Consider the following 12,369-nt stretch of genomic DNA (forward strand, 5'->3'; position numbering starts at 1 on the left):
TTAATATACCCAAGGATCAGTTTGTTACACTTAGACTATTATAATTTTTAGGTCAAGGAAATGAGGCGAGAGTCCACCAATTCAACACATGTGGTGGTTCACATTGAATTGGTAACAGCATCTCAAAGTGAAGGTGATTCATATTTGCACAAGAATATTAATTAATTAATTTGTTGTATAATTATAGCAGCATAACACTCTTATTTTGTTCAATTTTTTTGGTTGATGTGAGGAACACACATTTGGTGTTTGCAGCAGGGTGATACACATTTGGCACTTTTATTTTTGGCAGCACAGAATTATTTATATATATTTTTCTTATATCATGATTAAGGACTGTCCTTCAGCTGGTGGTTAAATCATCTGGACTTCTGCTTCTATGACCATCTTACTCATTGCCTCTGGAGTAAAGCCTTTGCAAGATGTAAGCGTGCTTTTATTATAAAGTGTTGCTTTTATTATAAACTCTCATACACTTATCCTGTCAACCTGTTTCTGTTACTTTATGCTGTATATAGGAGTATGACCCATATAAGAATAAATATTGGAGCAAGCAAATAGTGTAAATGCACAGTGGATGCACAAACCAGCTGTGACTATTTGAGAGCCAAGGTTTTGCAGTGCTGAGAAAGAATGCAAAGCAAATATTGTGGGGCTGATGGATATACTAGGGATGATGGGGATGAAGGGGTAATCTATTAGGTGAAGCTTTCCTTTAACTATGCATGCCCAACACTTTTTTTTGTAAGTATATCTGGTGAAAACAAAAACAAAAAAACGCATACTCAAGCAGCAATCTTGTTTAACCCCTTCCTACCCACCCTGGCACCCCCTTTAAAAGTTCTTAACACCCAGGGGGGCAGGAAGGATCGACGAACATGTGACCACTGTGATTGGCTGTCACAGTGGTCACATGATCAGAAGCCAGTCCTGCTGGCTACCAATATTTTCTCAGGAACGAGAGACGTTTTTGGGCAGCTTGGTCTTTGTGCTAGAAGCGTGCAGGGAGTTTACTCCTAGCACATAAATACTGCCCACCCAGTGACACATATACCAGGTGTGTAGGTGTTAAAGCCCAGCTTTTTGCCTCTGCATATGCGGGTTACTGGGGTGTAAAGGGGTTAATGTTCTCATTCTTCTCTCTAGTCCTAACACTGACACCTACTCACTGCTGGTGTACCCCAATACCAATGTTATCTATTTTGTGACAGATAGGAGTAAGCATCAGCACAGTCAGTCTAAGAATGCGATGGCCAAAGAGGTTTTTTTTTAATTAAAGGGGTAGTGAACGCTATGAGTGCACTTGTACCTACAGGTAAGCTTATAATCAAGATTTCCTGTAAGTACAATGAATAGCTCCAAAATGTATACTCTGCATTCATGGCCATACAGTATGCATGGAATGCAGAATGCTGTGCCGGAACTATGGCCTGGCCATTCAAATGGCCATTCAAATGCCCAGAGACTGTAAATCGGAAGGAAGACTGGGTGAAGATGGTAACCTCTACAACAGTGACAGTGTGCTGCTGGAGGACTTCGTTTCTAAGGTAAGTTTTTCATAATGTGCTACTATGCTTTAATGCTATCAGTAACAGCACTTTGAATGTAATACTAATAATAGCACAGTGTGACGGTGAAAGAAAGTGAAAAGCACTGATGCAAACAGAAAATGGTGGAATACTTTAACATGCTTTTTATCTGATAGAGCACTACCAAAATTACATGCCAAAAGAAAAAAAAATCTGCGCTACTAAGAATAAATCTAAATACTGCATCAGGGAAATAGTCAAATCTGGTTAACTTTATTGAAAAAAATGACAACATTTGTCTCAAAGAGCACATACAGTCATGGCCGAAATTGTTGGCACCCTTGATATTTTTCCTGAAAATCAAGTATTTCACACAAAAAAGGTATTGCATTAACACATGTTTTGCTATACACATGTTTATTCCCTTTGTATGTATTGGAACAAATATAAAACAGAGGCAGAAAAGCAAATATGACATAATGTCACACAAAACCCCAAAAATGGGCTGGACAAAAGTATTGGCACCCTTAACTTAATATTTGGTTGCACACCCTTTGGAAAACATAACTGAAATCAGTCGCTTCCTATAACCATCAATAAGCTTCTGACACCTCTCACCCGGAATTTTGGACCACTCTTCCTTTGCAAACAGCTCCAGGTCTCTCTTATTGGAAGGACACCTTTTCCCAACAGCAATTTTAAGATCTCTCCACAGGTGTTCAATGGGATTTAGATCTGGGCTCATTGCTGGCCACTTCAGAACTCTCCAGCGCTTCTTTGCCATCCATTTCTGAGTGCTTTTTGACGTATGTTTGGGGTCATTGTCCTGCTGGAAGACCCAGGATCTTGGACGCAAACCCAGCTTTCTGACACTGGGCCCTACAGTGCGACCCAAAATCCTTTGGTAATCCTCAGATTTCATGATGCCTTGCACACAGTCAAGGCACCCAGTGCCAGAGGCAGCAAAACAACCCCAAAACATCATTGAACCTCCACCATATTTTACCGTAGGTACTGTGTTTTGTTCTTTGTAGGCCTCATTCCGTTTTCGGTAAACAGTAGAATGATGTGCTTTACCGAAAAGCTCTATCTTGGTCTCATCTGTCCACAAGACGTTTTCCCAGAAGGCTTTTGGCTTACTCAAGTACATTTTGGCAAACTGTAGTCTTGCTTTTTTATGTCTCTGTGTCAGCAGTGGGGTCCTCCTGGGTCTCCTGCCATAGCGTTTCATTTCATTTAAATGTCGACGGATAGTTCGCGCTGACACTGATGCTCCCTGAGCCTGCAGGACAGCTTGAATGTCTTTGGAACATGTTTGGGGCTGCTTATCCACCATCCGGACTATTCTGCGTTGCAATCTTTCATCAATTTTCCTCATCCGTCCACGACCAGGGAGATTAGCTACAGTGCCATGGGTTGCAAACTTCTTGATAATGTTGCGCACTGTGGACAAAGGCAAATCTAGTTCTCTGGAGATGGACTTGTAACCTTGAGATTGTTGATATTTTGCCACAATTTTGGTTCTCAGGTCCTCAGACAGTTCTCGTCTCCTCTTTCTGTTGTCCATGCTTAGTGTGGCACAGACAGACACACAATGCAAAGGTTAAGTGAACGTCTCTCCTTTTTATCTGCTTTCAGGTGTGATTTCTATATTGCCCACACCTGTTACTTGCCCCAGGTGAGTTTACAGGAGCATCACATGCTTGTAACATTCTTATTTATCCGCAGTTGTGAAAGGGTGCCAATACTTTTGTCCAGCCCATTTTTGGAGGTTTGTGTGACATTATGTCGAATTTGCTTTCTTTCCTCCCTTTTTTTGTTTTGTCCCAATACACACAAAGGGAATAAACATGTGTATAGCAAAACATGTGTTAATGCAATACGTTTCGTGAGAAATACATGATTTCCTGGAGAAATATCAAGGGTGCCAACAATTTCGGCCATGACTGTATATACAATGAACTCATTAACATGATCAAAAACTACAACTATGTCCATTGGTGCCAATATAATCTGAAAGACCCAGCTAAAAAGTAACTCAAACTGAGTCCTGCACTGGAGTGACCCAAGTCATAGTTGCATACAATAAATAGAGATCACAAAAGTGCACATATTGCAAAGGTGTACTCTATAACAATAGCATGCAATAAACATACTGAAGGTCACCACATGTATGGCACTAAAGTGTTAACATATATTGCAAAAAATTGCTTGAAGTATGTATTAAAGGATATGTTCACCTTTGGAAGCATGCTACATATTACACTCATATTTAGGGTGTAACATGCTCTAGAATGTTTTTCACAGTCCATCCCTTTCCTAACGCCCTACAGTCATAGCAGGCTGCATGTGTTTTTTCACAGGGCATATTTCCTAATTTATGCTGGCTGCAATTCATTTTGTCACAGTCCATGCTTTTGCTAATGCACTACAGTCACAGCAGGGTGCATGTGTTTTTTCACAGAACATATTTTCTAATTTATGCTGGCTGCAATTAATTTTTTCACAGTCCATCCCTTCCCTAATACACTACAGTCACAGCAGGCTGCATGTGTTTTTTCACAGAACATATTTTCTAATTTATGCCGGCTGCAATTAATTTTTTCACAGTCCATCCCTTTCCTAATGCACTACAGTCTTAGCAGGCTGCATGTGTTTTTTCACAGGTGATATTTTCTGATTGTTGCTGGCTGCAATTGATTTTTTCAGTCTGTCCCTGCCCACATACACTACACCAAAAACTGTCTGTATGTGTTTTTAAAGAGCATATTTCTATTGTTGCTGGCCACATGTTTTGGGAAATGAAATTCTAGCTAAAGCAAGTTGAAAGCACTTTGGCTTTAATGAGAAAACTGCTTTCTAATTTGTCCATAGCATTAGCGGTAATATGGCTAGGTGGTAGTGTCGATATTACCGGTGTCAGTATGCACACCTCACTTTCTGTTACAGGGTAATGACACTGTAACTCTTTCAATCACCCACTGTGTTATCAGTATTTTTCCAGAACTGCTGCCATTGAGCTACAATGCTGTGTCAATTGTGATATGAAGTCTCTTCCTCCAGCATCATAGCTTTATCACCTTGAAGGAATAAGCTGGTCCCTCCCTCATGTACCATCATGTACCCTCTGCCCTGGTAATTGCCATAATTGTACTCCCAGCACCAGTGCTTGATGATCAGTGGAAAGGAAGAAGCTCCCCTTCTACACCCAGGGCCTGTGGACATATAAAAACATAACTGTATACACAATCAATGCAGAACGTTTTTATTTTAAAATACTAACAAATTATTTATGTATTATTGGCCTTGAGTTTACATGTGCTTTAAAAAAGGGTAAACATACATTTCTCTTCAATCTTAGTAGAAATTAGGCCCAAATAAACTCCTGAAACCAAGGTTTACCTGTTTTCTATGGAGTGAGCTTGTTTTAAAATGCTCCACCAAACTATAAAACTTGCTCAGGTTTTGTGTTTAGCTGATCATGTTGAAATGTCTAATGTACTGTTCTTTATGGTTCCTTTATGCTAGCATACATCCCATTTATATTCTAAAAGAATAGGTTTATTCAGAATTGAAACAATTGTGCTGTAACTGTATTCTGTAGCTAAGGCTTTGGTATGAACGTGTGTAAGCATAGACTGACAATTGTAACATTCAAATAATCACACAGTCAAACAAAACAGATAAACAGATCTATACATTCTCCTTACTGGACAAAAAAAAGTCCTACTCCTAAATTATGCAGCACTATATATATATATATGTTGATGCTGTTCTCACAGCAGTAATCAATTACATCTCCACCTTTAAACTTTATCAATTACATCTTCACTTTTACACTTGACAATGGGAAAGGTAAGGATGCTTTTACATTAATTTCTGTAGGACAATATTATACATTCTTTAAAAAGTCACAAAAGGAAATCACTATAATATCTACCAAACCAACAGGTGACAGATTTGTATTGTAAGGTATATTTATTTATTAAATGAGTTAGGGCTCATGACCTGTTGTGTTGTTTACCTGCATTATATGTGAGTATGAAATACACATCAAATGCAAGTCAGTAAAATGCCATTGACTTTAATAGAACACTACACAACAGTTCAGATGCTGTGTTTGACCTACTATGAATTGTGCTGTGTTTCTTGTTTCCTGTTATACAGCTTGTTTGACTGGAAGTGGCTGTGTTTGACAAGAAGGCATATCAACAGTCCTTACTGAGTTTTACCTAAAAGACCACAATGACTATTATTTATATTAACATTTAACATGTTATCAATAACTTATCCATTTGATCACCATCAAAAGCAAAGCTTTAAAAATTGGCAAAACATAATGCTGTATTATATCTTTGCAGATCTTTTTCTATGAGGACAGAAATTTTCAGGGACGCTGCTATGAATGCAGCACAGACTGTTCCGATATGACCACATATTTTAACCGCTGCAACTCCATCCGTGTAGACAGTGGAAACTGGATCCTCTATGAACACCCCAATTATAGAGGTTACCAATACTACCTTTGGAAGGGAGAATACCCTGATTTCCAGAAATGGCTTGGATTCAATGATTCCATTAAATCTTGCCGGTTGGCTCCCCTTGTAAGTATGAGTAGATAAATAGATAGATAGATAGATAGATAGATAGATAGATAGATAGATAGGCAGATATTGTTACTAATAAAAAGTGAAGATGCTGCATGTTTAATATGTAATAGTTTATATTTGAAACTTCCATAGTTTAGAATATGCTGGTTTTGGGTCCATAATTGTTTGCACTATCTATCTTTGAAGGTTCATTAGTATCCATATAAAACTAAAAGATAAGTAACAAACAAAAGGTTAATTACTAAACAACTATTTCTTTACTATAAGTCCTTGTTTCAGTCCTCAGTGGTGACTGGTACTCATACTAATACATTTTTATGTCTTTTTGTAGCATCGTGGTCCATTTAAAGTGAAAATCTATGAAAGAGGAGACTTCCAAGGTCATATGATGGAATTCAGTGAAGATTGTCCTCATGTCTATGAGAGATTCCGTTATCATGATATCAACTCATGCCAAGTCCTTGATGGTCATTGGATGTTCTATGAGGAGCCCAACTATAGGGGACGTCAATACTACTTGAGACCTGGAGAATACAGGAGATACTCTGACTGGGGAGCTGCCAACTCCAGAATTGGTTCCTTCAGACGAGTTCATTATCTGATGTGAAATAAAATTGGAAAAATTGGATTATACTAACTGGCATATTTTATTTAGCTTTTTTTGATGGATACTATTATGCTTTTTAAAGCAAATGTAAATTTAGTGGAATAAAATTATTAGTGTTAAACAATGAGGCAGTGAGTAAATGTGACATATGTGCCTTACTTAACCTAGGCATGTCTTCTCTATAATAGTCATATTAAACACCATACAGAGCATGGACTTTATATTCAAATAACTTTATATTCAAATACTTGAGGATTAATACAAACTTGACAGAGATTATAACTATTCATCAGTCTAGTCTTTATATTGCTGTATGCAGGGGCGGACTGACCATTCGAGCACTCGGGCACTGCCCGAGGGCCCGGGGTCATTAGGGGGCCCCATGAAATGCCCCTGGTACCTTTTATAGGCATTTTTGGGTGTGCTTTGAGTGTGGGCAAGGACACAGGGGCCCCATGATCCCCTATTCACGGGGCCCCCATGAGTTGTGAGTCCGCTCCTGGCTGTATGTGGACACTTTGCACAAATCTTCCCTCAATTCCTGTCCTAGTTAATACCCATTGTGGGAATTAATTCAAATGTAGTGTTTTTAATCAAGTCTAGTCCAGTCAGGAAAGTAAATTTTCAGGATCTTTGGCACACTTTTTTTTTTAAAGTTCAAAACAACTCACAAGGTTACCCACACAGGGGGTTTCAGCACCACCACAACAGAACATAAATTTTCCACCCTCTTGGCAATCTGAACTTTCTAATGACACACAGTCTACTTAATACCTCTCAGACAAGAGGCCTGTTCACACCCATTCGGTGGCAGCTGCACAGTAGCTGTGGTATCTACTCTAATAGCAATAATATGATCAAATGGAAGCCTAAGGGGGCTATCATCAAATGCCTCCCTAGGGAAATAATAGCAGATAAGACTTAACCAAATTAAAAACACCAAATAAAACTCTATCAATAACACAGAATATTGTCTTAAAAGTGGATAAATAATAATAATAATAATAGATGATCATGTGAACCCATAATATGCATTACCACATAATTTATAAAGAAAAAAGTGTGATATACATATCATGTTTAGTGGGTGGATATGTATGAAACACTGTATATAACAGCTCATGAAAACATCAACAAAATGGTGGGCATCTGCACACAGGCACTGACTCCCTGTTGCATAAATATGAATGAGATGGATAAAAGATGGCTTCAGCTCCTGTTCTCCACCTGTAGAGAACTCCTCAGACATGTTTTGCCCTTTTTGGGGCTTAATAGTAGAGATCTTCTTGCACCAGTCTACTCACATGCTGATCTGACTGACATAGGTTTGGGAGGCATTTGAGCGTTACCATTTTGAGACTATGAAAACAATCACGATAATACCAGACAGTTATATGAGGTACACCCAATTTTTTTTTCATTCAATCCAGCAGGTCAAACAAAAAAAAAATGAATAGGTTAACATACAAACTAAGCGATTTTAGTGCTGCAATCTCCCCACTGAGCTGTTGTATTCTGACAGGGGGATTGCCCTTCCCAGAACACACTGATCAGCGCTTACAGCCAATGGTTGCAAGCAGTGATCGGATGCTGGTTTTCCAGCATGCCTATTTGACAAATGCCGGTCTTTAAACCGGCTTCTATTGGACAAGCTGCTGTACCGAATATCAGTTGGTTTCTGTTGAACCAGCCAATACCAGACGATACTTGACCCGTGTGCACCAGCCTTTAGGAAAGTAATGCATAAAAGGTAAGTAGATAAACAAATTATATAACTATATGTAACAAAGACCCCAGACATACATGTGATGACTAATCACAAAAATGAACATGATTGTATGAATAAAACATTAATCAATGGTGGAATTAACTCATACACAATATATCATATGTAGAAATAAACAACTGAATAAGTAAAAATATGGAGACAAATATATATATATATATATATATATATGTGTAAAATTATATTATTCTGAATGAAATGTCTTCAAGCAGGAGCTTCTTGATCTGATATCAAATCTGTGGGAGCCATTGGGAGACATGCTGGCACTTGTAAACACAGAAGCCAAACTTCTGTCTTTACAAGTTATAGTAATGAGTAATGGTGGGCTGCATGTTTGAGTCGAACGTGAACACGTGAACACACAAACAGTACGGGTGTTTGGTGGGCTATTCGACCAATGCGCCCCACAATGCACTGCGTCCTGACAGTGCATTGTGATTGGCCAAAGCATTGCACCTGACCACAATGTTCCTTAACTCCTGTATACCAGTACTCTGCTTTCATTAATGGCATCTCCTCTGCTTTTAACCCATTGAAGGCTTCCCCTACAGTTCCATTACCCATGACAATCTCTCAGACCCCTTCCTCTTCTACCTTTTCCTCTATGCTCCATAGTACTGTTACTTTTCAACCAGCAGTACAATCTGGTCAGCACCCTGCAACCACTTGCAAGTACTCCAGCTTTTAAGCCAAAAAAGAAACAAGACTCTTTTCCTATTACAATCTTGCCACTATCCACTGCTGCCTTAACCTTAATGGTGAGTTTTTGTAATAAAAAAGTAGTAATTTTTTTTTCATAATTTTCTTTTACATGCTGTCATCAGTGCAGTACCGTGTCATCATATACAATAATTGGTGTGGCAGTGATCAGGGATACTGTCTGATGACAGTCTGTTTTTTTTCTTTTTTATTACATACTATGATTGCTTATAACAATGATAATCACTGTTCACTGTTCATTTTTTCTGAATGAATTGTTGCACACAGCTAATCACATGGTACAGATGGGTTGTGATTGGCCCCCTCTGTACCATGTAATCACTGTGACCAATCACAGATATCAACAGAGTAGTACACAATGAATGGCATGAATAGAAGCCATCCATTGTGTACAATTGTCACGTGATCTGATGTGATTGGTCACAACAATCACATGGTACCAGCAGTAGGCCAGTACACTGATTTGTCATCCACTGACAGATTGTGCTGCAGCATGGCCCATGGGGCACACACAAGGCGTGTTCTGGGGAAGATGTATATTATGTCCATCGAGAACCGTAAAGCTCCCATGCAGCTGTCATTAATAATATTGTGATGTCACAGACTGGTGTGGATAAAGGTGAAATATGCAATGTGCTTGTAGCTCTACCCTCATGAGGGCCGATGGGTTGTGGTTACACCTAAGCTCTCTCTGCACAGCCAGGCACAAAGTATTTCTCACACAGACTTGCAACCAAGAGACAGTAACCAGTCTGTGGGCTTGTTTTTGTTATTCTAATAGGGGAAATAACTTGAACAGAGCAATAGGGATTATGGGATGCCCAGTTGGCTTGAATCAGTGAAAGGGAGACAACTTCCTTCCTATGTACAAAGGCAGATCCTGGACTGTTCTTTTCTTGAAAGTCATCAGTTGTTACGGATCAGTAGTAACAGCCCTTTATATGGATGATGAACTAATAGCCCCTCAAAAGTCAGCTTAGCTTCTCGTAACTGCAGAGATATTTTCAATCCCCCTGTAGAGCTGCTCCCAGCTCCACAGCCTGCAAACACCATCAGCCCTCCTGGCTGCTTGGAAGATCTCCTGGGACAAGGAGGAAGGATTGAGCCCAGTGCTGTCCTTAGAAAGCTTGCCACGTGTGGCAGCCTTTCCCCCTTGTAGAACCCAGAGAGTGCTGCTGTACTCACTCTATCCTCTTTGCTCCCTGCTGCTCCAGGTTTCAATCGCATTCATGCCTCACTGCTGAATGTATCCTCCTGAGCCAGCTCAAGTTCAGCCTGGAGGCTGCCCCCCCAAACCTAGGGGACCCTTCCCAGGCACAGACAGTCTCCTCAGCACTCTATCTTCCACCCAACTCCAGACTCCTCTGTCAGCCTGACTCTCCCATATTTATCGACCAGTCCACCACTCTACCAGGGCCTCCAAATCTTGGCTGGACACCTATAAACACGCAGATTAGGTCTCCACCCCTAAGTGCTTACCGACTTCTGGATGGTTCGATGGTCCTCCAGAGTCAGTAAGAGGCGAAAGAGCCACAACCTGTTAAGTCATCCAGCTGGCCTGCAATAACCCAACCTCAATCACAGACTCACATAGTTACCATGAGTTATACACAATGATTTTACCTGCAATACACTATACTATTCTAGTAGCACACTAGAGGATGCTACATGTTTGCTGCTTGTGCCATTCTGTCCTTCTGTAACTCCTTGGGCAGATGGAGCACTACTGCATAGTACCTCTGATTGGAGCAAAGTTATAAATAGATAGTTGGGCAAAAAGCTTGTCATCTTGAACAGAAAAGACATCTGTGTGTACAGTAGAGATGGGCGCTAGTTCTATTGTGCCAGAAGGAGGACCTGCAAAGTAGCCTGTAGTCAAGGGTGTACTTGCTGCTGTGGAAGATTTATTTTGCAAGACAGAAGGACCAAGTTAAGGTTAGCCTCTAGTAGACAGTTTGTCCATGATCCAACAAATAGTTATTAATGTGGAGTATCAAACTGACAGTATCCCTGATAAAGATCTGGAGCAGCTCATTGACAGTGTTGGTAGTGAGTCACACACCTGTCTGTGCTTTGGGAGAGCACTAAGCTGCCTTCAGTTGGGAGGAAGCCCTTTGAGAAACACAGTCTCTAGGACTTCAGTAAATGAGTCTGTCTATATCTCCAGTAACATGAAGGTCCCTAGGAAGGTCTTAGGTAGGGAGTCAGGGAGCCTTTTATATACGGGAAATGGTTAAACTCTTACATTAAACTCTGTATGCCTTGAAAAAAATTAGATTTTTGGTTTTCTGTGGGTTTTGTAACTCCCAGATTAGGTTCTGAAGTTCAGAGGCTTCAAAGAGTCATGGGAGGGACAAATCCTCTAACTCTATGTCCAGATCATACCAGAGTCCAGGTTGCATATGCAGGGATGAACAGCTCTTAGAATCAAGGGTCTGACAGTAATTCAGGTCTCCACCCTTGTCACGTACCTGTATGCGGAGACTTAAATGACTATGGTGGCCTCTTGCACAGTTCCCGTCTGAGCAGCCCTGGATAGTGATGCAGAGATTGCAAGGGCGAAAGAAAGGCACAAGTGCCAGGGTTTGGCTGCTGTAAACAGGAACTTGAGAGCATTGGTGCCAGAAGGGCAAAGATACAGCTGGAGGTACACTGTGATAGTACAACGTTCAGCAAATGGCATACAACAGGATGTACACAGAATCAGCGTCAGGAACAGGCAGAGGTCAGCAACAATCAGGCAGCGTGGTACAGAATCATCAGGCAGAAATGTGCTCAGTAGTTCGGGTCGGTAACAGAGGCAGAAAACAAACATGAGCAGGTAGGGATAATCCAAGAGCAAGGTCAGAGCAAAAGCCAGCTCAGTAACAGGATCATGGATGCACATCAGAAATGGATCATGAGTATACTGTAAGGCTTAAAAACATACAGCACAGGACTAATGCAGGGCTCAAGTTTAGATAGGCCGCTTGTCAGCAGTGCGTGCATGTTGTGCATACACGAGTGTTTATATATGTGGGCAAATGAGCAATCTCTCTTCTATTCTTGTGCCTATGCACATATTTATTAGCCAAACAAGTCTTAGTTTGACAGCTAGTAACATGTTAGTGACAACCC

At 40.3% G+C, this 12,369-nt stretch overlaps 1 protein-coding gene across 1 annotated transcript; it reads left to right on the forward strand.

Annotated features, from left to right (window-relative positions):
• Positions 1-5,307: 5,307 nt before the first annotated feature.
• Positions 5,308-6,772, forward strand: LOC149473808 (gamma-crystallin-3-like). The gene is made up of 3 exons (XM_089671375.1): positions 5,308-5,384; positions 5,891-6,133; positions 6,471-6,772. The coding sequence occupies exons 1-3, from the start codon at positions 5,376-5,378 to the stop codon at positions 6,744-6,746; spliced, it is 528 nt and encodes a 175-aa protein (XP_089527501.1). The 5' UTR covers positions 5,308-5,375; the 3' UTR covers positions 6,747-6,772.
• The last annotated feature ends 5,597 nt before the right edge of the window (positions 6,773-12,369 follow it).

Source organism: Staurois parvus, unplaced genomic scaffold, assembly GCF_062004578.1.
Source record: "Staurois parvus isolate SC_StPar_1 unplaced genomic scaffold, SC_StPar_1.0 ptg000011l, whole genome shotgun sequence".
NCBI classification, from domain to species: domain Eukaryota; kingdom Metazoa; phylum Chordata; class Amphibia; order Anura; family Ranidae; genus Staurois; species Staurois parvus.